Source organism: Plectropomus leopardus, chromosome 18 (assembly GCF_026936395.1).
Source record: "Plectropomus leopardus strain MGB_pleo_1.0 chromosome 18, ASM2693639v1, whole genome shotgun sequence".
NCBI classification, from domain to species: domain Eukaryota; kingdom Metazoa; phylum Chordata; class Actinopteri; order Perciformes; family Serranidae; genus Plectropomus; species Plectropomus leopardus.
Genome location: NC_142193.1, coordinates 6,975,827 through 6,997,595, shown reverse-complemented (window position 1 = coordinate 6,997,595; position 21,769 = coordinate 6,975,827). Strand labels below are relative to the sequence as shown.

The 21,769-nt window shown below is 40.4% G+C and overlaps 1 protein-coding gene across 4 annotated transcripts in view; it reads left to right on the top strand.

Annotated features, from left to right (window-relative positions):
• The window catches only part of LOC121956111 (RNA binding protein fox-1 homolog 3-like), a 575,995-nt gene that overhangs the window by 417,669 nt on the left and 136,557 nt on the right, over positions 1-21,769 (top strand). For 3 of the 4 annotated variants that reach the window (XM_042504225.2, XM_088069452.1, XM_042504223.2), the window contains one exon: positions 8,544-8,653. In XM_042504225.2, the coding sequence (XP_042360159.1) occupies positions 8,544-8,653 (110 nt within the window). Of the gene's footprint in view, positions 1-8,543; positions 8,654-18,099; positions 18,747-21,769 lie in introns of those variants that run through there. The other variant, XM_088069454.1, reaches the window with a different exon arrangement.

Sequence of the window (21,769 nt, the reverse complement as noted above, 5' to 3'; positions counted from 1 at the left end):
ATAACACATCTGATATCCACTGTCTTCCTCATTCTCTCCTGACCTCCTGTCTTCTGTCTCTGTGTCTCTTACTGCTCAGTGGACTTTGATTTAAGATCTCGGCGGCACTTTATGATGTATATATCCTAAATGGACATTTTAATAGACTTTTACTTTTTTTGTCATTGTATTGTGCAATGTAAGCAGTAATCATAAATTATGATAATTATAATTTGTTGCTGCAGGCTGAAAACCTTGCACGGTATCTCTGAAATGTCAAGTTTTCACAAAGAAAAACAGCCTGGGTCGAAGGCTGAACACCACTGTATGTGAAAGGATTTAAAAGGATTTAATAAATAGTGGGGTGTAGCTTTTCTCAGCCAAAACAGATGCATGCATACCTTATTGTATCAGCATAAAATCTGGCAAATAACAGCAGACTTCTTTTTAAAACATCTTATCCACTAGGTATTTATTTCCTCCTGTAGTTAAGTTCAAAAAGTTTCCAAAGATACCAAATATTTATAGGCTGAGTCTTAGGAAATTATGTATAAAATGTGTCACTTAACATCTGGGATATTTCCATTTGATGGAATGATGCAGCCATAAAACATTTGAGGCTTAAGTATTTCACCTACTGTAGAGTAATGGCTGCCTGAGCAGAGAATGAAGTCATGGTCTCTGTGTTTTGTAATCTGAGCTTCTTTGTTCTTTGTTTTGATAGCAGGGCCAACCGTGCATGCATCTTAGTGCATGTGAGTTCCTCCTTTTGTGTTGCACTTGCTGCCACTCTTACTGTGGGTCTGGACAACAATGGCGTTAAACTGTAATGCCCATCTGGTTAACCCCCAGATTAACACTGTTTGTGCTGTTAGCAGTATTAGCTAGCACTGCTAGATGCTGCCATTTTGGCTCAGCCACCTCCTTGTATGCTTGTGACGTCAAAGTTGAGAGCCATGTGCAGGCAATCCCGGCCAACACTCTGAATGTTGTAAATAACATCTTTAATTCCATTCATAACAGGGCTCTTGTTAGGCTGCATTTACACCAAATCTGACGTAACGGCAAAAATGGCAGTGCTCACATTCATTTGAATGTGGGTAGCACATTTAGGCTGCAGTGGTGGGGTCGAATGGGTGCTAAAAAAAAAAACAAAAACGTTGCAGCCTACGGCTAAAAGTTGGAACAGAATAAACTTTTGGAGAAACACATCCTGACATCACGCTGCGGTGCCCTATGATGTAACCTATGATCCGGTCAGAAGACGTTTTCAGTCCATGGGATCAAGTAATACAGTCTCTTTGTGTCGTGAAATATTTAGTGAGTATGAGAAATAGCAAAGTATGTTGTGGCAGTAAAGATACTACAGTTACACTAATCAAAAGGATTTCTAAAGATTTTTTAAGCCAACAGAAACAAATTCACCAAAGACAAATAAATACTCAGAAAGCTGATCTCTCCATCTCAGCAACTATAGTTGGTGTCCAGCCTCAACTCCGCGACAAATGGATTATCTCAACGACTCTCCCATGCCATCACACAGTTTTGCGGCTAATTGCAGCAATGCCTGATTTGGTGTGAATAGCACTGTCAGCCTGGCTAGCACTGCTAGCCACTGCCATTTTGGGTCATCCCCCTGAATGTTTTCTTGTGACTTCAGAGGTTAGAGGTGTATGAAGGCAATCCCGGTCATCACTCTAAATGCTGTATGTAGCTCCTTCCAAGAACGGGGCACAGTGGATGTTAAGGAGTTAATGCAAGGTACAAGGAACAAGATAAATTTATTGTCATTTTTCTTAAACATGGTTTACAAAGAAATGTTTTAATGTCAACACGTCAGTCAGATTGACCCGGTGTATGCATTGATGCGCTGTTTTTTCCCAGGATAACATAATATCATCAGCTCATCTGAATTTGAGCTCGTCCCCATTTTTGCTCTGCCTCTGTATTTTTTATTCATATTCCCTCTCTTTGCTCTGGAAACTGCCATCAGGCTCAGAGGCAATTTACGGTACCTTTGAACACGTCCTTAACAGTACCATCATGCGTCCATCAGTGCCACAGCGAACACGATTTTATTACTCAATTTGATTCCATACAAGGTTCATTCCCCACATTTTTTATGCATCGTGGGCTTAGCTCAGGCAGAAAATAATCTGGACAGTGAGGGCTCTGTATTACGGTTCAAACAGGATAAAGCACTGACAAATTTCGGACCAGAGGACTAGTGAGCGGGGAGGACAGGAAGAAAGAGAGATTAAGAGCTACACCATTGTTTACCTCCTCCTCTAAGGTGCAGGATACTCTGTCGTTTATAAATGTTGGTAGCTGTTATTGGTTACCTTGCAGGCTTTTGGGGAAAGAGGAAAGGAAAATGAAAAAAAAAAAAAACTTTGGGAAAGACCCAGGAGGGGGTTCGATACAACTTTAATAATGCGTAGCAGGAGCTAAATGAGCCATTCTGCGGTACTTTAAGACGTCTTCCCTCCACCCATCCCCCCGCTCCCCACCCTCCACCTCACCCCCCTCACGGTCTCAGGGCCTGAATTATTAAAAGTGTTGTTTTCCCTTATTGCATTGCAGCAATGTGCCTCGTTGCTAGAAATGAGCTGCACATTCTTGAGGTTTGAATGCTTAAAGCGACCCACCTCCAACGGCAGAGCCAGGGGAGGAGGCCGGAGAGCCGGGGGCACTGCACACACACACACACACACACACACACCAACTTACACACACACACACACACACACACACACACAAATGTGTATCTAAATAACCAGTCACCTATAATGTTGACACCAATCTCAGATGGTTTTCTTCCATCTATTTTCTCAGATATTAAGCAGGTTGTGAACAGGATTTCTTTCTTGATACCGCAACTAAATATTATTCCACTGCATCTAAAGATTATTTCACTGTAATTAAAAAATATTTCACTACAGCTAATGATTATTTTGCTGCAACTAATGATTATTTTGCTGCATCTAACATTAACTTTACTGCAATTAACAACTTTTCGCTACAACTAGCTATTTTTTCACTGCAACTAATGATTATTTTGCTGTAAATAATATTTATTTTACACTGCACCAGTTTTTTTCATTTCAACTAATGATTAATTTGCTGCATTTTTTTTTCTTGTAGCAATTAGGGACTATTTCCCTGCAACTAAAGTTTATTTCACTGCAATTAATTTTTTCCATTAGCGATTTACTGTCTCAGTCTACTAAATATCAGGAAAATAGTGAAATAATCAATTTCCTAAGACAAGGTGACATTATTAAATTGCCTTTTCTTAGATCAAGAGTCCTAAACAAACAACAGCAACAACACTAAATAATAATAATGATCATATACATTTGTTTTAAAAAACTCCTTTCAACATCATATTAGTTAAAAAAATGCATCAAATCCACACCGTGAAGTAGCAGGAACTTGGAAATATCTTAAATTTTTCATAAAAAAAAAGACTAAAATGATTAATATGTTATTTTTATTTTTTAAATTTTTTTTACGTTAGTTATTTGTATAATCATTAAAGCTTTAATACCATGCAATTTGATATGAGTGCATTGTTTTTCGACATAATTGTGTCTTTAACACCCATAAAGGCAATTAGCTTTTTTTTCTGCGGTATGGGTTATACTAAAACTTCTTTAACAAGTAAAAATTACTATTTTGGAAAAGCCTAGGGAGTTCATGATTTATAATGTTAAAATCTGTAATAAGCTTAAAAGCATGCGTTTATGAGGGACAGTTCATAAGGATGGACTAAAAATGTAAAATTGTGTAAAATAGACAATTCACATGGTTGAAATTGTTAAAATGTTTACAACGTTGGTTATTTAGCCCACATATTAACTTTTTCCTTCATTGTTTAAAAAAAAATATCTAAAAAGGTTTGATCTGTGCTCTACAAGGTGGTCCCAATCTAAGCTCCTGACATCGATTGCTTTTGTCTGCACCCACGCACCTGTGAAAATCGCGATATTTTACTCATTAGAGACAGGTTGTGGCTGCAGATCTGTTGCGGATAGCTTATCCTCGCTCTCGTGATTATTATTCCCCTCTTTCAGGTATGTTGTCATTATTTAACAGAGTTAACACAACTGTAATAGCTTATTAAGACTTTTGAGCAGAGTTTGTTTCACATTTTGAGTGAATTAGAGTTCGTTTTTGCCGAGTTTAGTGAAGAGTGTGTGAGTGAAGTCCTTGTCAGTAGCCAGTACTCGATCCGTTGCGCGCATGCGCCAGAAGTTTACCATCTTGGACAGTTAGCTACAGCAGCCTCACTTGGATAAACAGCCAGGTGCGTCAGTACCTGGTCCGTGCCTTCTACCCGCGAATATTTAAGTGAAGAGTGAGTGCGTGAGAGATGATTTAGGATATTTAGTTTAGTGGTAGCCTATTTGAGGAAGCAGGATTTCTGCCTTAGGTAAGCATGCTGCAGTGCATATTTTCACTGAAAAAGTGGTGTGAAATGCTACTCTCTACAAAAAAGATGTTTTTCCCTTGTTTCTTAGTTAACTGTAATACTGTACTTTTGTAAAATGATGACACTAAAGGTCTTGGGTCAGGGGAACATCACTTTAACTTGCATGATTATCATTGCCCCCTCTTCGGGGGCACAGCACTTCCACTTACTTTTAGATCGATTATTTAAAAATCAGATATTGGCCGCACTGGTAAAACCTCTCTCGCATCTTATCAAGTTGATTTTGTCTGTTTACACCTTACATTTATTTTTTAAACAAATGATTTGTGTTTATCGTCATGGCAAATCAGATTGTTTAAACTAGTTTATAAAGTCAGTGAAATTTTTTATAGATTCCCTTGCAGCAGTCTGCCTTACTCTTTCTCATTTCCAAGACGCAGTCGTCCATGTGTAGAAAATTGTTGAAATGTAAGGGTTTCTTTTGGAAACTGGAAAATATTCTTACTGCAATGGCAGATTTTTTCACTTGAAAATGAATCTTTGAAAAAAATAGAAACTAGGTTTTTAGGACTCAAATATGATGACTTCATGTGATCAAAAGTTTTGCAGTGTGATCAGTGCATCATCTCTGATGTAGTAGATGTGTGGAGATGATAAATACTACACCGTCTGTGCAGAACATCGAACTGATTCTAATTTCATAAGTTTATCCTATTTCTTCCAAGTACACATCTTTTTTTTTGTTGGAAAAGTTTGAAAGTTGGTGAAGTTTAAGGCAGAATATTGGCATTTAGAATAACTAATAAGCAAACCTGAAATGTTCGTAGCAGCATCAGCCTTGAAACCTACATTGGCCAAACTCTCCATGTATGTCTCCGCTGAGTTAAAAAAAAGAAGCTCTGACTTGCAGCCAAAAGAAAATTGAGCCAGACTCAACCAGGCATCACTCACTTAATAAAACAACACCCTCACCTTCTGCTCTTGCAGCCTGTATTGTACACGCGCGATGATTTGGGTATTAAATAATTTGATGCCTGTAAGTAAATGCCTTTCTTTAAAATTCAGTTTTCCCAAAAAAATAGAGTACAAAGTGTAGATAATGCAAAGTAGACTGCAGGTTACATTCCTCCATCCTTGCAAGCCACACACATACACACCAAGGCACGCTTTAATCACACAATTAATAATTAATCAGAGGCTGGGCTCAATGCTGTTGAGTCTGCAGATGAGAGAACACCCAAATGCTGAGAAGGGCCCTAAAAAAGCAGGGTTAACAACTGGAAAAAAAAGGATTATCAACAGTTCATTGTTAACCGCTAAGCAACATGCCATCAGTTAAGGTTAGATTTTATTTAATGGAACAAAAAAGCAGATGCTCCAGCGATGCAAGCATACAGGCTTGAATTTTTTATAAAGAAAAATAAAATAAATAAAAAAAAGCAGCTGGCTTTACAGCTCTGCAGAGTTTGTGAGGGGGGAAATTAAGATGTCTCTTCTATGTGACATTTTCTACATGCATATGTGGAGAATTTGATTATATGCTCTGTTCGCTCCATGTAAACACCATCAATAATACCGTAACAAACTGGCCGCAGAGGAATAGGTCAGGGATGTGTCTTTATTGTTTGCGCACTCTGTTATCTAACAGTAAAAACACCCTGCTGCATTGATTCCAACGCTGCTCTGGAATTGATCATAACAAACACAGATGATCATTTTGTTCAATTTATTTATTCTCACTGATGCATAAAATATTTTGCAATACTGTAAGCAGAGAGATCAGAAGTCGTTGCTTTGTATGTTTCTTTATTAGTCCTGCATGCTCTCAGCATTGCAGCAGAGAGCAGAGTGTTTACCCAGCTGTAATTACAACATGCACAATGACCTCATTCTGCTGTGTCAGTAGCGGTAATGTATAGCCCTTGATCTTAAACTGCAAAGAAAAATGGTATGCACTTATTTTCAATATGCTGACTACATTCCCGGCATTTTTTAGACATGGCCGTGACGGTGGATCAGAATTTGATATAAGCACTGGTGCTCCTATTCGTCTGACAAGGTCTCTCTGCCTTTAATATGCATTCAATAATGTGAAATGATATTAGCTGTAGGAGCTCATTGACTGTGCACTCGGGGTCTCGCCGTGTCTCTCTGTCTCTGTCTGTATCATGCTCTTCATCTGTTCCTCTTCCACACACGCACAGAAGGGATGGAGGAAAAGGGGGGGGCGGGGGGGGGCTTGAACCACGGATAGCAACAGCAGCAGAGCAATCACACCGAAGAAATGCCCCCCACGCCTGGCCCATTAATAACAGTAATACGCACACCGCGCCCAAGCCAGCACTGCCGAAAGCACCACTGACACTTTAATGGGCATTTTTTACTTTTGTTTTTAAATAATGCATGTGCTGCTTGTCAGCACTGCTTCACTCCACCCCTGGTGTGCCTTTGCAGCGTTCCTTTGTGCAGAAATTACAATGGGGACCTGTGTTTTCTGCGCCGCCCGCTCCATAAGCTGCATTCATCACATACATGGGGACGTCAGTGTGCAGTACATCACACTCTTGGGGACATGTGTGTGTGTGGGCACGCATGCATGTGTGTTTGTGTTTGTGCAGGCCCCTCATTGGCACTGAGCTAATTAAGAGTGTCTTTGAGAGGGTGAACTGTGTGCCGAGGCTCAGTGGCAGCGGACACGACTTATGGAGGAAGGTTGCTGCTATACATTTTGCAGCAGGCTTGACAGCATGCCAGTGTTGTTGTGTATCTGTCAAACATACACTGTTGGATTTTTTTTCACCTTTGATTTAACAAGGAGGGCCTCACAGAGAGCCAATGAAAAAATCCAGCCTCGGAATATGAACGTACTCATCAGAATGTCATGAATTTCACTTAATTGTTTTAGAAAAAGAAGGGCTTAAAATAGAGCAATAATGTATGTAGGGTATTGCTGAGTATTGCTATTTTCAAACTTTAATTTTTTTTTTTTTTAATACAGCTAATATGTAGGGGGGAAAACATTATGAAGCTTTGACAAAAGAAATTATGCCGGTTCGTCAGTGCTCTGCAATTTTGGTAATGTAATGATGCTTCTTCCAATCTGGTCAGGTTTTACTGTGTTCTTGTACTGTGACCCTGTTACAGACTGTATACTGTAAAGAGAACAGTCGCTGCAGTGGTTTTGTATTTCTTAGTTGTTGGCCAACTTCCTCTTTGCCTTTCATTTTTCTTTCATAAAGTAGCTAATTGCTAAACACTTGCATGCACCTGCTGTAAACTGAGAGTAGTTTAATACATGATCACAATCACTCCTTTTCTAACAACATGGAGCAAGTTCCGTTCTGGTTCGCACGTAAAACTGATTACAAAATGGTCACAAAATCAGTACTAAACAAAATAAAACTGGAAAACTTGTAAGAAGATTTTCATATGGCTGCATCACTCACTTGGGCTGAACCGAGGCTGCTGTTAACGGCCAAATAAGCAGATCAGGAGGGCGGTTTGTTAGCTTGTTTGGGATTTTAGCTGGTTCCATCCTCACTCATTTTCGGGAAAGTAGACATCATTTAAATCTCAAAGCCTCGAGGTGCTGTCTGTGTAAACCATTTTAGAATCCCAATATCAGTGTAGCAACTGTTGCTTATTTTGTTTTGGGCATGCCATTTTTTGTCTTGTCTCGTGCTTTATATGAGTGTTTTAGTAAAGGTAACAATGATGCCTTTAAAGGTTAAGAATTTGACACTTTATTTTTTTTACAGGTTTTAGAGATTTTTCCCTCCAATGTCATCTTCATGTAACACCTCATTTGGCTATTTAGATAATAGACTATACCACGCTGTAAGATCCGCCTGGCTCGGTTTGCAACTCTATTGATCGTAGACAAGCTACATATCTGTGTTCGACATTACATGTAAGGTCAATAGACCTCTGAAATCAATATTTATAACAATCAATGATGCATTCTCTATTATTTCTCTTCCTGTACAATCATTTCCTTTGATTAAATTTGCCTTTTTTTTCTCCCTCAGAGCTAAGTGTCTTGTTGCTGGAGTGCATGCAGCAGTTGCCCCCCTGGCCGCTTCCTGTCTGTTTCAATGACGCCTGCCTGTGTTTCTTTGTGTCCCCGTAGGAAACACGTTGTGTAAGTCAGGAAGCATTGCTGTCTTCGGGAACGTGGTGTACAGCGGACTGCTGAACGATCACCTCTGGCATTTGGGAGTGCCCCTCTTTACAAGACTGGTAAGAGCATGAAGCCCCTGTGTGCACACTTACCTCCATTTTGTCAGAAGAGTTTCGTGCAGTTCTTGTCGAACCCCAAACAGGCTTCAGGTGCAGAATTCCCCAACGTCTCTAATGGGCTGTGTTTGATGCCTGCTCGGCTGACATGTGTTAGTTGAAGTCATATTCAGCGTACAATCCTCCGCTGTGGATGTGAGACGAGGGAACCCCTTCACATCTTAGCATCTCATTTTCGAATAAGACCTTTTCCAGCTTGAGCTTGAGGTTGTAAAGTCACATATGAGGCAAAACAAATATGTGTCACAGGTGAAGATATATATGGATTTTTTTCTTCTCAGTTGAAGCCGGCCTGATGTCTCGTTTGCACTGAAAGACTAAATAATTCATGAAATGCAGCTTCATGGCAACAACTTTAAAAAATGATAAGCTTGTAATTAAGAGCTGGAGCAGTTGAAGCCCGTGTTACGGATTAATGATAAATGTCTATCCCTAATTGTCAAAAGGGAAATTGAATGTTTGCTTTACACTTACTCTCACTGGTGCTGGAATGTGGGGCTGCGATACAGCAGAGATTCCTGTGAACGGCATGAGGATTACAGAGCAATTTTCCTAAAGAAAAAAATAAATTCAGCACAGCACTTTTTCTTCCCGTTAATTACCCTCTTTCTAAGCGGGTCGCAAGTTTTCATCAATGTTTATTATTGATTAAATCTGTCGCTGTAGCTGTCATTTATGAGTCGGGAATTACTGTTGATTGGTGCACAAGGGTTGCATATAATTGGGTTACATTAAATAGATAATTCAGCTGATCTCATAAATGTCTAATGTGAAGGCTTGTTTGATTATCAATTAATGTCAAACGGAGATGCAAGAGGCTGTTAGGATTCCAGTTGGGGTTGCTTGTGTTGCAAAGCTACTGAATCTCTCTCTCTCTGCACAACTGTAAGAGCCTGTAGCTTGTGCAATGATTTTTATATATCATGTCTGATATATACACTAATGAATTCAAAGTAAAACCCGAGCATGCACTGACACACGCAGTGCACACAGTAGCCAGTAAACAAGTCTTTGAAAGATGCAACAAATGATACAGACATCAAACACGACAGCTGACAGAGATCTGGCTTTCAAATACACAGAAATTGTTGCTGTTTTTCTGTTGTTATTACTCATAAAGAGTATGAAGGAGGGAAGTAATTAAACTGATATTTTCGTAGCTCAAACGTCTCTTCATGGCACCTTTCTTAAACCATAGAATCAGATATAATAGGATGGTCTTATGAATTACTACCATAGAAATAGTTTCTCTAACAAGTTATTCTTAAAGGGGCAGCGCACTGATTTTTACACATCACTGTCTGTTTACTTGCCGTGTGTAGCACTGCTCAGTAGTTTTCAAACTGTTATGTGTTATATGGCTCTTTGACAGGACTTGACCTATTGATGTCACAGTGATGTCATCGGGGTTAATGTTGAATGGGATGCATTTTTAACAGAATGCCTGCTTTACAAACGGGAGGTGTTGCGTTTAGATTATGTTTACCAGGCAGAAAAGAGCGAATGAAAAGATGCTTCTCAGTTGCATTATGGGTAGTGTATCAGTGCTTAATACCTTTTGAAGCAGGGGTCCAACGTTTTTCAGGCCAAGGACCCCATAGCTGAAAGAGAGGCGGTACAGGGACCCGCTACTACATATATTGTATAAAACTGAGTTGCAATTGAGATAATTGTCAGAATGTTTTATTTTGGATCTTCTCTTGTTTGAACTTTCCTCTAGCTGCTAAGGCATCAGCAGCTGAAGCACAGGTTCGTTAGAGTCACCCTCTGAACTTTCGTCTGTGGTTTCTGAGGCGGATGGTGTGTATGAGCATTTTGCTCAAAAAGTTGTAAAACTACACAATGCAGCTGACAAGAATGTCTGTACATTTGTAATAAAAACACAGCTATAACTGTTAGCTTACTAATGTATCTCCCCATCATGGATAAGTGCTGCCCAGGGATTCAGCATCATGTGACCTAGCTCACGTGATTGCACAAGGAGTCATGGGTTAGTTGGTATACTGCATTTTTTTTAATGAATAGGTTAATTTATCTTTGTAATATTGGAACTTAGCAGTCAAACAATACCTGCATACGATCCTTTTAGTTCAAAGATCTAGAAAGAAATGACTATTTGTATAGTGTTGCTCGCAGCCAATCACGACAAGCACTCTTTGGTCTTATTCAACGTGTAATTGGCTCGATACCGCAGCAGCTACAACCCATACAGTCTGTGGCATGATGAAGTTGAGCATGGTGTAGTTGGCAGTTCAGCGTACTTACATACCACCCAAATAATAATAAGTGTAGCTATACCACACGCCTGTGCTGTCTACTGGCATTTTACATAACTGTATGCTTCCATTTACATGATGGGTATCGAATTAGGCAGAAAAAAATGTATCAATATAATGGTGTCCATGCCACTTTCAGGATACTAGTATTTGTAATGGTTTTGTATTTTTTTTTATTCAATCCCAAGTCCATGGAAAATGTATGGATGTAGGTTTCTGGAGCTTGAACCATGCTAGAGACTTAAAGTCAAGATATCTCAGCTTATAATGTTTTGATATTAATCGCTCTATATTTTCTGTCTCATGCAAGTCCCCCACCTTTACAGGCGTTCAGTACTATATTTCCGGTGTGCACCTTTAAACCTTTAAAACTGCACCCTTTCGTTGATACATTTGTCAAATCAAAACACACAGAAGTCGTATTCAAACTGCTGAAACCAGTGTAACATTTATCAAATTGCAGAGTCTTTGACATTCACCACAACTAGACATCCGTATGTTTAAAAAAAATCAGACGATCATAAAACAAAGACAGTGCCTTTGACTTCAGATCTTCTGCATCCACGGTTACTGTGCACCAAGGACAATTTGATAAGATTTGACAAAAACAGATAAATAAATAAATTAAACATAGACACAAAAATACAATAATTTACATTAACATAAAGGGTTAATATTAATGTGTCCATTAACACACAGACCTCACAGGCTGTTCATTTTGTGAGGACAGCTAATGACTGCCTAATGACACGGCTTTAACATCCTCTTTGTCCCTTAGTGGACCGCTGAGTAACAACCGAGCTCACAGGCCGCAGGAGTGCATGTTGAAGTGAAAGGTGCAACTTCCTGCTGTGACACAAAGGTGCGGCCTCGTGTCGCACTTGGCGTGCCTGCTGCCGACACACCGGGTCTGCCCGGCAGTGGTATCAGCATGACACGCAGCAAGCCTTCACATCCCCAACACACAGCCCCTAATTACTGCAGCCCTGCCAGTTTGCAGCCCTGGGCCAGTTCTGCCTGCTCTGTGCCAAGGTGTAAACACTGCATTATTAACACTACATACAGTCTGCGCACACGGCTATGTTTAATATACTCGACGTATGTCTACACGGAGGCGTTACTTTAGTGGGATTCTTTACGTGGAGCCATACAATAGATTTATTGTTTCCCAGACAGTGAGCTCCGAAATCACCAGATGGGCGATTTGCTGCGTATAGTGTAATGTATGCTTACAAATGATGTTTAATGATGTCTTCCAGGGCTAGGAAACAAAACATTACCGTTTCAAGGCTAAATATGCACGCTCCTTGTCACAGTGCCAGAGTTAAAGGAATATCTAAAACCATGTATTTTTCTTGTTTTTGTATTTATGAGCTGTCAGGGTGTCTTGATGACATAACATGATTTCTCCTCTGTCATTATGATACACACATAAGCTAAATTCAGTTTTATTTCGCAAAATAAAAGCTAAAATAAAGTTAAGGCGTAAAAGCCATCCACCCATAGTCTATACCTACTCACCTTGTGCAGAGCTGTAGGGGGCTGGAGTCTGTCCCAGCATACATTGGGTTAGAAGCAGGGCACTCAAAGACAGCTGATCTATTTATAGATGTACAACCATTTATACTTTTATTCACATAGTGCCAGGAATTTCAGATCTTGTGTTGCTTTGGTAAATACCAGGTCATGACTCCAAATAAATACCAAACCGTGGTTTTTGAGGTCTTACTAGTTGTACGCATTGTGCAACGTTTAGACTAGAAAAGAGCAAGTCACAATTACAGGATGTGATGGTATGAAGTGGAAGTATAGTAATTGCTTTTACATTTTACTTTTGAAGTAGTTGATTCCAGATAACATTTCGTGGATGATTTGAAATCAAGCAATACTTTATTGTGTGCAACTGTAATAAAGAGTCTATGACATGAATGTTGCATTGTGAGAGAAGCAGAAAAAAATAAAGTTCAAGTATTGAATTTCTTCTCCAGACACATTTTAGAGTATGTAAAAATACTCTTTCTCTCACAAAAAAAGTTAACAAAAATCTGACGTCACGCCTCCCTAACCACCCCAACTTGCTCTAGGTTGACCAGTAAAGCAGTGTGCATAATGATGGCTAATATTAATGTTAGAGGAAACATCAGCGATAATTAGCCCTACATGTTTGAGCCTCAGTCAGACCCAGACTAAAACAAGGTGTCTGTTTTGCACCAACATTGCAAACTAGCATACATATTAGGATGGTAAGTGAAGATAGCATCTTGTATTTGCTTGTTTTGTTTGTTTGCTTCTAACTTGCAGTCGCTGACACAGAGTTAACAGTTGCTGAACATACAGAAGCTAGTATCTGCTATGATGTTACAGTGTGTTTACACTGTCAAATTGTTAATACAAAATCATATATAATGTAAACACTCTCTGCCATAGTTTTGAGGATAGTGAAAGTTAGTGTGTGGAATCGGGATATATGGCTATACTTGGCTTCTTCTCTGATAACTCTCGTTTCTACATTGTAGAATGCTAATGATGTGAAGAGCCCCACCTTGCAAGTTAATGGGATTGTTTCCTTACGTTTATGACTTATGAAACCCTGGTTGTCTGAATCAGTTGTTTTTGACATTGTCTTTAGTACACTGCAGCTCCAAAGTGGAAACTTCAGCTATGGTGTTAACTGCTTATTTGCCAACAAAATGTAGCATGTACACAAAAGCCATATGGACATTTAAACATGGCTAAAAACTTGATTTTCATTGGAGGGCGGGTCTTTAAAAAACAATACACATAACAATATTAACACTAACAGGGAAATAAAACATTTAACATTCAACCAAAAGTGCCAAACCTTCGCCAAAGTCAACAGGAAACCAAGAGGTTGTTTGTTCATTTGTTCATTTTACATAATCATAAAAATCACAATATTTGAAATGTAATTTCTTAACTTAATTCTGTTAAAACTGAATTCTTAGAGACAGATACCTCAAAACCTGTTGGCATATACCAGAAACAATCGCAATACTGGATACCACCAGAGCTTATCTTTTCTTTTTTTTGTGTAATTTGGTTGAATTGACTGTTAACATGAAATCATCAATGATCATAAGCATAATGTTTGACTAAAAGACTGACCCAAAAGATGTTACACATTACCTAACTTTTACAGTAGGTTTGTATTTCATTTCCAGATACTGGACCAGGTTCAGTCAGTACACTCAGTGCTCATTAGCATATGGATACTGTTCCTGTGTGTACTGGTGTTAGTAGCAGGTGTGTTGAGGAAATATACATATAAATTTGCAGTCATCTCAGCAGCAGGCAAATCATTACATAATGTAAGTTCCACTTTGTCACAGTACTCCAATTATTATTATTATTTTTTGTTTACAACTATATAAGATAGCAATGCCTCCATCTTTATCACTGGCAGTCAGCTTGGTGACATATAAAAGCTAAGTAGGCATGAAGAAGGTAGGAGGTTTTGAAAGTGTTGTGACTGTTAGAGTGCTAATAGCTTCCTAATTACAAGACTTTTTCAAGCTTTTCCTGCTACACTATATGTGTCAATCCAATAAGGCCATGATACTGTCATGAAACAGTTTCAATAGTTTTTTTTTTTTATGTGATATCCAATCCAGATAACAGCTCATTATGCCATTTTAGCTGAATTTAAGTATTTGGCAGCAGCAACTTATAAATATTCCTGTAACTATAAGAATAAAAGTAAATAGAAATGCAATAGAGTACCCCAGGAATGAGTCCTAAAACCTGGAAATGAGTTTGCATTTTAACACTCCTGGTTCCCTTGTCTCAAAGCCTGTTGGTTTCAAATGGGTTTTTTGGGTTTTTTTTCAGATAACTGAAAATAAGGTCTGTGGTTAATGCTAGCTTAGGAGACTTTCAAGTATTGTTCTGCGACATAAAAGACTTCAGTAAATACCCCACTGGCGAACTTTGAAGCTTTTATGTTTCTTAAAAAAGATGGCTGCTAACAAATAGACAAATTGAGATTGCAGATGGCCATCACGTTGAGCCATGCTGAACACAGCTTTACAGCCTTGTTACGGTGGCAACGTTGAATCATGGGACTGTAGTGTTGTCAAAAGTGTGTTTGAAGTCAACGTTAGCTTTTTACTTCCTCACTTCCTAAATCCTAAAAGTGCATCCACTTGTGAATTTTTTTTTTTTTTTTTTTGCTGAATGAAATGTGAGTATCATAAACGTTTCTCTGCCACAGAGTTTATTTTCTACAATAATGCTACGGAAAAATCCCATAAGCTTTTTCATTAGGATGAGGCTAACTTCCATGTCAACCTACAGAAAAACTGAATCTATCCAGATTCCAGTTCATGTGACCATTTTCAGATGACTGCAAGTATTTATCAGTAGCAGCTATTGCAACTTCCTGTTACTACAAGAATGAAAGTAAATAGAAATGCAATGTGTAAAACTTTACAACTTAACCACCACAAAAATATATATATATATATCAATCATGATGTTTAAGAGGGGCCAAAGCTTCTCCTGTTGTTTCATTGCAGTATTGCATAACAGCATCACTGTGCACAGCCTTACTTTGACGACGTGCTGTATTTAGTATAGAAATGTCAATACCTACCTGTGGAGCTGATGAAAGCAGATAAAAAGAGCATAGCTGAGGATCCTTGTCAGCCAGTAGTAAAACGGGTCACTCCATAAAGTGAAGTGTGTGATTAGAGAAGAGTAACCTGGGAGGCTCAGGATGGAGCAGCACCTCCTCCTGTCTTCACCTCAACCGCTCGGGTCTCACACCAGCTGCGACCAGACAGCACAGGGCCCTGGCGTTTGATGAATGAGGACGATAGGTCGACACAGCCATAACTATCGCCCAGGAACTCTGCTGGGATTTTTGCGGGGTTGAGCGCGAGAACTCCGGGGGGAAAGCGCAGCTCATTGTCTCCCCCCGAGTCTTTCTAATGACGGCGATGTGAGTGTAGTCTGACAGAAGATGCTCTGTAAGTAGCAGCGCGCTACAGAAGAGAGGTGAGATCATAATGAAATATTAAGACAACAGATCTCGAGCCGGTGAGGGTCGGAGACAGACGGACATTTTAGGCAGAACGCGCTCTGTGTGAGGCCTTCACTTCCTCCTCCTCTCTGAAAGCTCTATCTTTATAATGGATGGCGGAGTCTCCAGGGAGTGTCTAGACTTGGATGGGAAATCTAAATGGTCGGGAAAAGCCACTTGCATCCTTGGTGCGTGGAGCATGGGAGAAATGCGGAGGGAGACAGGAAGCAGCCAAGAAGCATCCAAGACCAGATCTGCACCCCGAGCAACGCCATCTTAACCCGAATTCCATTTTTCATCTGTAATTGAAGGAGATTTCTAGAGAGGAGAAGTGGGGATTATATGATGCTAAAACGCCCTCAGATTCTTATTTTCTACCTTTTTCCCTAATCCCTCCAACCCCAAGTGCCCTCAGCTTCAGACCATGATGCTCTCTGTCTACACCACCCCTGCCTGACTGCCTAACCCTTCCCCTCCGGTCTCTCCTTCTATTTTTTTGTGCCTCTACCCTTTTTCTTTTCCTCCCTCTCTCTCCCCTCAGTTATTTATGAGCAGGACTTGAAATAGACTTCAGTATTTGATAAAAGCGTGATCCTTAATCCGAGTTGCCTGAGAAGTGCATTTCATTTTTATTTCCCATCAGAGATTGATGTAGGAGTGGGGCGGTTACCCACTCTGTGATTGCTAATGTAAATCCATTGGGTTCTGGTGGACATGTGGAAAGATATGGAGGACTTGCATGTGCATGGTAATGCCACCAATGAGAGATTGTGTGTGTGTGTGCACGAGGTGATGGAAAGGCTGGATTGTGACGTGACAGAGAAGGAAGGAAAGAGCAGAATTATGTGATTTATCAACAAAAGCAGCAGCTCGCCTCTGAAACCCAAAACATCACAAATTTTGCAAAATCACTAATTGCGATTCTTTGACTTTGCCTTTAAGCCATTTCATATTTCAACGCTCACTTGTTCCTGACGGAGGCGGCAAAATAAAATGGGTGATAAATTCAAGATGACAGTTACGCCATATGAATGAGGCCCCTTGTGTATCAATTCGCTCAAAGCCAGCTGCAAATTTAACTCAGCCTCCTTATGTGGCAATTACTGATGGGTAACATAACCTGAATATATCTGCTCTGTTCATTACGCCAATGTTCTCTATAGCTGGCAAATGTTCTTTAGGATCCTACAGCAAATTAGCTCATCCCCCAGGACGTCTTTTATTGGATGATCCAGCACTAGAGGATGCCGCAAAACCACTCGAGCTCTCCGCAGCCTGCCCCGGTTGCCACAGGGTTAATATTTAAAAGCGCGAGCTCCCAGTCGTGTATTGATGATATGTTTTGAAAATTGCTGAGGCAGGCTCATTGTTACAGTGCTGTCTAGAAGATAGCCAAGCCCCCCACCCCCCACCCCCACCCCCCAACACACACACACACACACACACACACACACACACACACACTCCCACTCCCTCCCTCCTCCTGTTTCCCCCTCCCCTTTACAGCCGCCAGATGGAAAACACACTAAAGCATGTAATGTAATATAGCTTGGCACACAAAGGTGTTTCAACTTCATCTGGCCTCTGATCTGCACGAGAAAAGGGTTTTCACCACTCCTGGTCACCAAAGCGTGAGTTTGGTTGCAAAAAAAAAAAACGAAGAAAAGAAAAAGCACCCGCACAGACATAAAGACAGTGAAGCTCAGCAGCTAAAAGCAGAGAACAAGTGGAAAATAGGCTGTGCCTCCCAATTGCCTGTGGCATACTTTTAGGTTTCTCTCTGAGATCCCCCCGCTTTTTTCTTTTTTTCTTTCAGTATTGTCTTCTCTTCAATGAACTAAAACTGCCACAACTTCAGTGCAACATCTCAGTCACAGACAGCGAAAAGAAGAAAGAGGAGCAATCTGTTAGTCCTCCACTATCACCAGCATCATCATCAACACAAGCCTCTTCCCTCCCTCCCACCCCCACCTCCTCCTCCTCCTCCCCGCAGAGCTCTCCACCACGACTCCCAGCTTCCTGGCTCCCCTTCCTCACCCCCCACCCCACCCCTCCTCCTCCTCCTCCCCGGGACGCTGAATTTTACAGTACCGTCTGCAGGATCCCGGTTTGTTTCGGCGCACTCCTCTATGCAGAGCTACACGGGCTCCGGTGGAGGAACGCTGGAGGCAGCTGTCAAGCGCAGGCTGCTGCTGCTCTAGTTGAGCCTCGGCGCCGTACCGACTGATTTCACATTCACCAATAAGACGGCACGGGGGGGGAGAGAGAGAGAGAAAGAGAGAGAGAGAGAGAGAGGGAGCAGAGAGAGACAGAGGGAGAGTCTCGAAGTGAGTGGTGTGGAGAGGCAAGTGGAGTGGAAGAGTGTCAAAAGAAAAAAGAGGTTACAACACCTCCCCAGCTCTCTTTTTTTCTGCCTTTTCCCCCCTCTTTCTTGTGTTGGCTCAGAAGAAGAAGAGAAAGAAGGGGGCTTTTAAAAATTAACTGAAGACTGCTTGTAGAGAAAGAAGAAGGGGGGGAAAGCTCAAGTCGAGCCCTATTGAACAGTTGAGAGGGAGGGCTGCCTCAGTGGAACAGGGACCAAGTAAAGCTCTGTCCAGACGCTCGGACTCCTCTTGACACCCTTGCTGGTTGGACTGGTCCCCGGTGCTCGGCCCCGCTCTCCTCTGCCCGCCCGCCTGCCCACACCTGTCCTGCTTCCGCCATGATGATGTACTTTTGGGTGAGTAGCGGACCACAAAGTGTATGCTCACACTGCTACAGCATGAGCAGAAAGTGTGTGTGAGGTTTCAGGCATATGTGTGTCAGTGTTTTGTGTGTGTGCGGGTGGGGGTGTGTATGTTGCACCTCCCACATGCATGAACAGAGCTGATGGTTTTCCACTTCCATGTGTTTTATTGATGCTGGATGCTGCAGCCAGATGCTATAGAGGCCTGTGCGTACGTGTCGGACTTATTCTGCGTTTAAATGAAAGAGGATATCTGAGTGTGATTATTATCCATACTTATACCTTTACAAGTATTGTTATTCAACTTCCACTGACAGCCATGTAGCACACCTGCCATTTGAAACTCTGCGATTTAACGCTGGCGTCTGAGAAGGGGCTGCTCGGGGTCTTCTGGGGACACATTTCGATTTTCCTCGTCTGTGTTTCAAACACGTTTTTTGATGCTGTTGCCTCCTTAGCCCATACATCTAAGTCAGCCAGAATTCCTCCTATTTTTGTCTTTTCATAAATTAAGCGGCATTAAGCGCAGAATGAGGATGATTACAGATTGTTCGCCAGAGCTGCTGATTAATTCTGTTTGAGATCATGTGTGATTAGTCAGATTGGTTTTGTCTCCTCAGTGGTTTTGCATTCTCACCACAACAATACCCGCCCAGTGCTCGCTGCTTTAGCATTTACACTCCACACTACATTTATTTCTCACTAATGCCCGTTGCAGATGATTTTAATCCTCCACTGTTTTGCCAACTTGTGTTTTGTACCTTCACAGAAATGCAAAGTAAATGAAATTATTTTTTTTTCCCATTGCACCACATATTTCCAGCTTTGCCTCTGTAATGCACTTACAGATGTGTCTCCTGCAGACTGTGTGTGTGTGTGTGTGTGTGTGTGTGTGTGTGTGTGTGTGTGTGTGTGTAGCTATTGATCGTGAGTTCAGATTACTATGGAAAAAACGTCTTTTTTGGGGGGGGGGAGTTATTTTACGTGGATGACTTAATACTACAACCGCATTTTTTTTTTAAAAACGTGGAAGTGAGAGCAAAAGATGAATAACAAAGAGCATGTTAAGCATGCTATGAATGAAGCGGTATTGATTTAAAGCTCCAATTTCGAGGGAGAGAGGATGTTTTGGGGCCAAAGTTACTCTAAGTGGATAAACAAGCTCGCATTTGGACCTCGAGAAAAAGTTTTCCTTTTGTTTCCAAGTAGAGTGGAAGTGACAGGGAGGTGTAGGATTTCCAAATTGTCACAACTAAAAGAAACTAATACAGTGGGCAGTATTTTGAGGCCTCGCTCCAACGCAGGCCTTGCGTTCTCTCGTGATGCCTCCTGGGTATTGGTGCTTATTGAGAGAAGCTTGTCACTGTCTCCTGTCCTGTCTGAAGGTGTGCTGTGAGGATACAACTTTTCCACATCTCGGTTTCATCATTAATTCTCCCTGCAGCCAGTCGGAGCGATGACCACACACACACACACACACACACACACACACACACACACACACTGATGTAGGCTGGAAAGAGTGAAGCGGTAATGCTGACAGTTTGCAGCCTTGCAGGCTCATCAGTTTAACGTTGGGCCTTGTGTACTGTAGTGGCCTGTTTCTCTCATCATAGCAGTTAATGCTTCAACGTTTCTCTGTGTATGTTTATGAGTGGATCCATTTATGTTAGACTAAAAAAAACATTTTACTACTTTCACTTTCTACTCTCTCTAGAATTAACTTTATTATTTTAGCTCTGAGCATTCATTCCAAACACGACTCCTTATTTTATCATTTCCAGCTGTAACTCTAAAATCTAAAATTGTGTCATCTTTACTTTGAAGTATCAGGATACTTCATCTCTGAATGAGCCAAATGTCCAGTGCGAAGTGGTGAATATTTTTACAATATGCAGTAAAAATATTATTATTATTTTTACTAATTATTTATTTTAGATAACCACATTCCAAAGAAAACTGCGAAAAAGTGCTCTTTTGATAAGTCACTTACTAGATGTGTTAATCAGTGGAAACTCACTGACATTAATTGAGTTAATAGATTAATTACTTGCCAATTAATTATTTATAAAGCAATAGCTCTTAATATTTATTAGCTCCAGCCCTTCAAATGTGAGGATTTGTTGCTTTTCTCAGTTTTATATCACTGAGTATTTTACATCTGTTTGATTTTAACTGTTTTGGAACAAAATTTGATTCCACCTCGGATTCTGGGAAGTTGTGATGGGCCTGTTTGACAGTACTTGTTTTGACTTAATTCTTGAGAAAATAAACCGAAAAACTAACACTCACATTTGGAGACAGTGGAAATGATTGTAAGCTAAAGGCCCTAAATGTGATGTCAGGCTGGTCACGTTTCAATTCAGAGTATGGAAACAAGCTTTTGGTAAACTGAAATCGGAAAAAACAAAAAATTGTTGATAATTTGTCATTTATCGAGACAAAATGCGGAATATTATAGTTATATTTTTAAATATCACAAGTTGCTGTTTTTTTCTGTTCTGTATCACTTAGGATTTAATCAATTTAGGTTTTGGACAGTTGCTATGACAAAAGCTTTTCTAATGATGATGCTTTTCTTTTCTGATGTCTTTTATTGTCTGATGTCCTGGGTTTTTAATGTTGTGTGGTGAAACTAAAGACAATTCTCCACAGTGTGGACATTTACATTATCAACTAACACAAAAACAAAGCATTGGGTTCTCTGAAATTATGCTGCACCTTTTTCATAATATTTTGACATTTAAAGTCAATAATTCATTGATTAAACTAAAAATTAATTAATTTATAATAAAAATGAATGTCACTTTATGCCCCACTGTAATAACAAAAGCAGTGACATAACTTTTTGCTTGCTGAGAAGGTGAGACCTAGCAGGAGTTAGGCAATTTTGCAAACACTTCCAGGTTCCCGCAACACAGCAGGAGGTGGTACAGTAATAGAATTTGGGCGCCTTCTCACTCCTCAACATCTATTCAGCAGAACTTTGGATGGATAACATGAAAAGTGAAACTGCA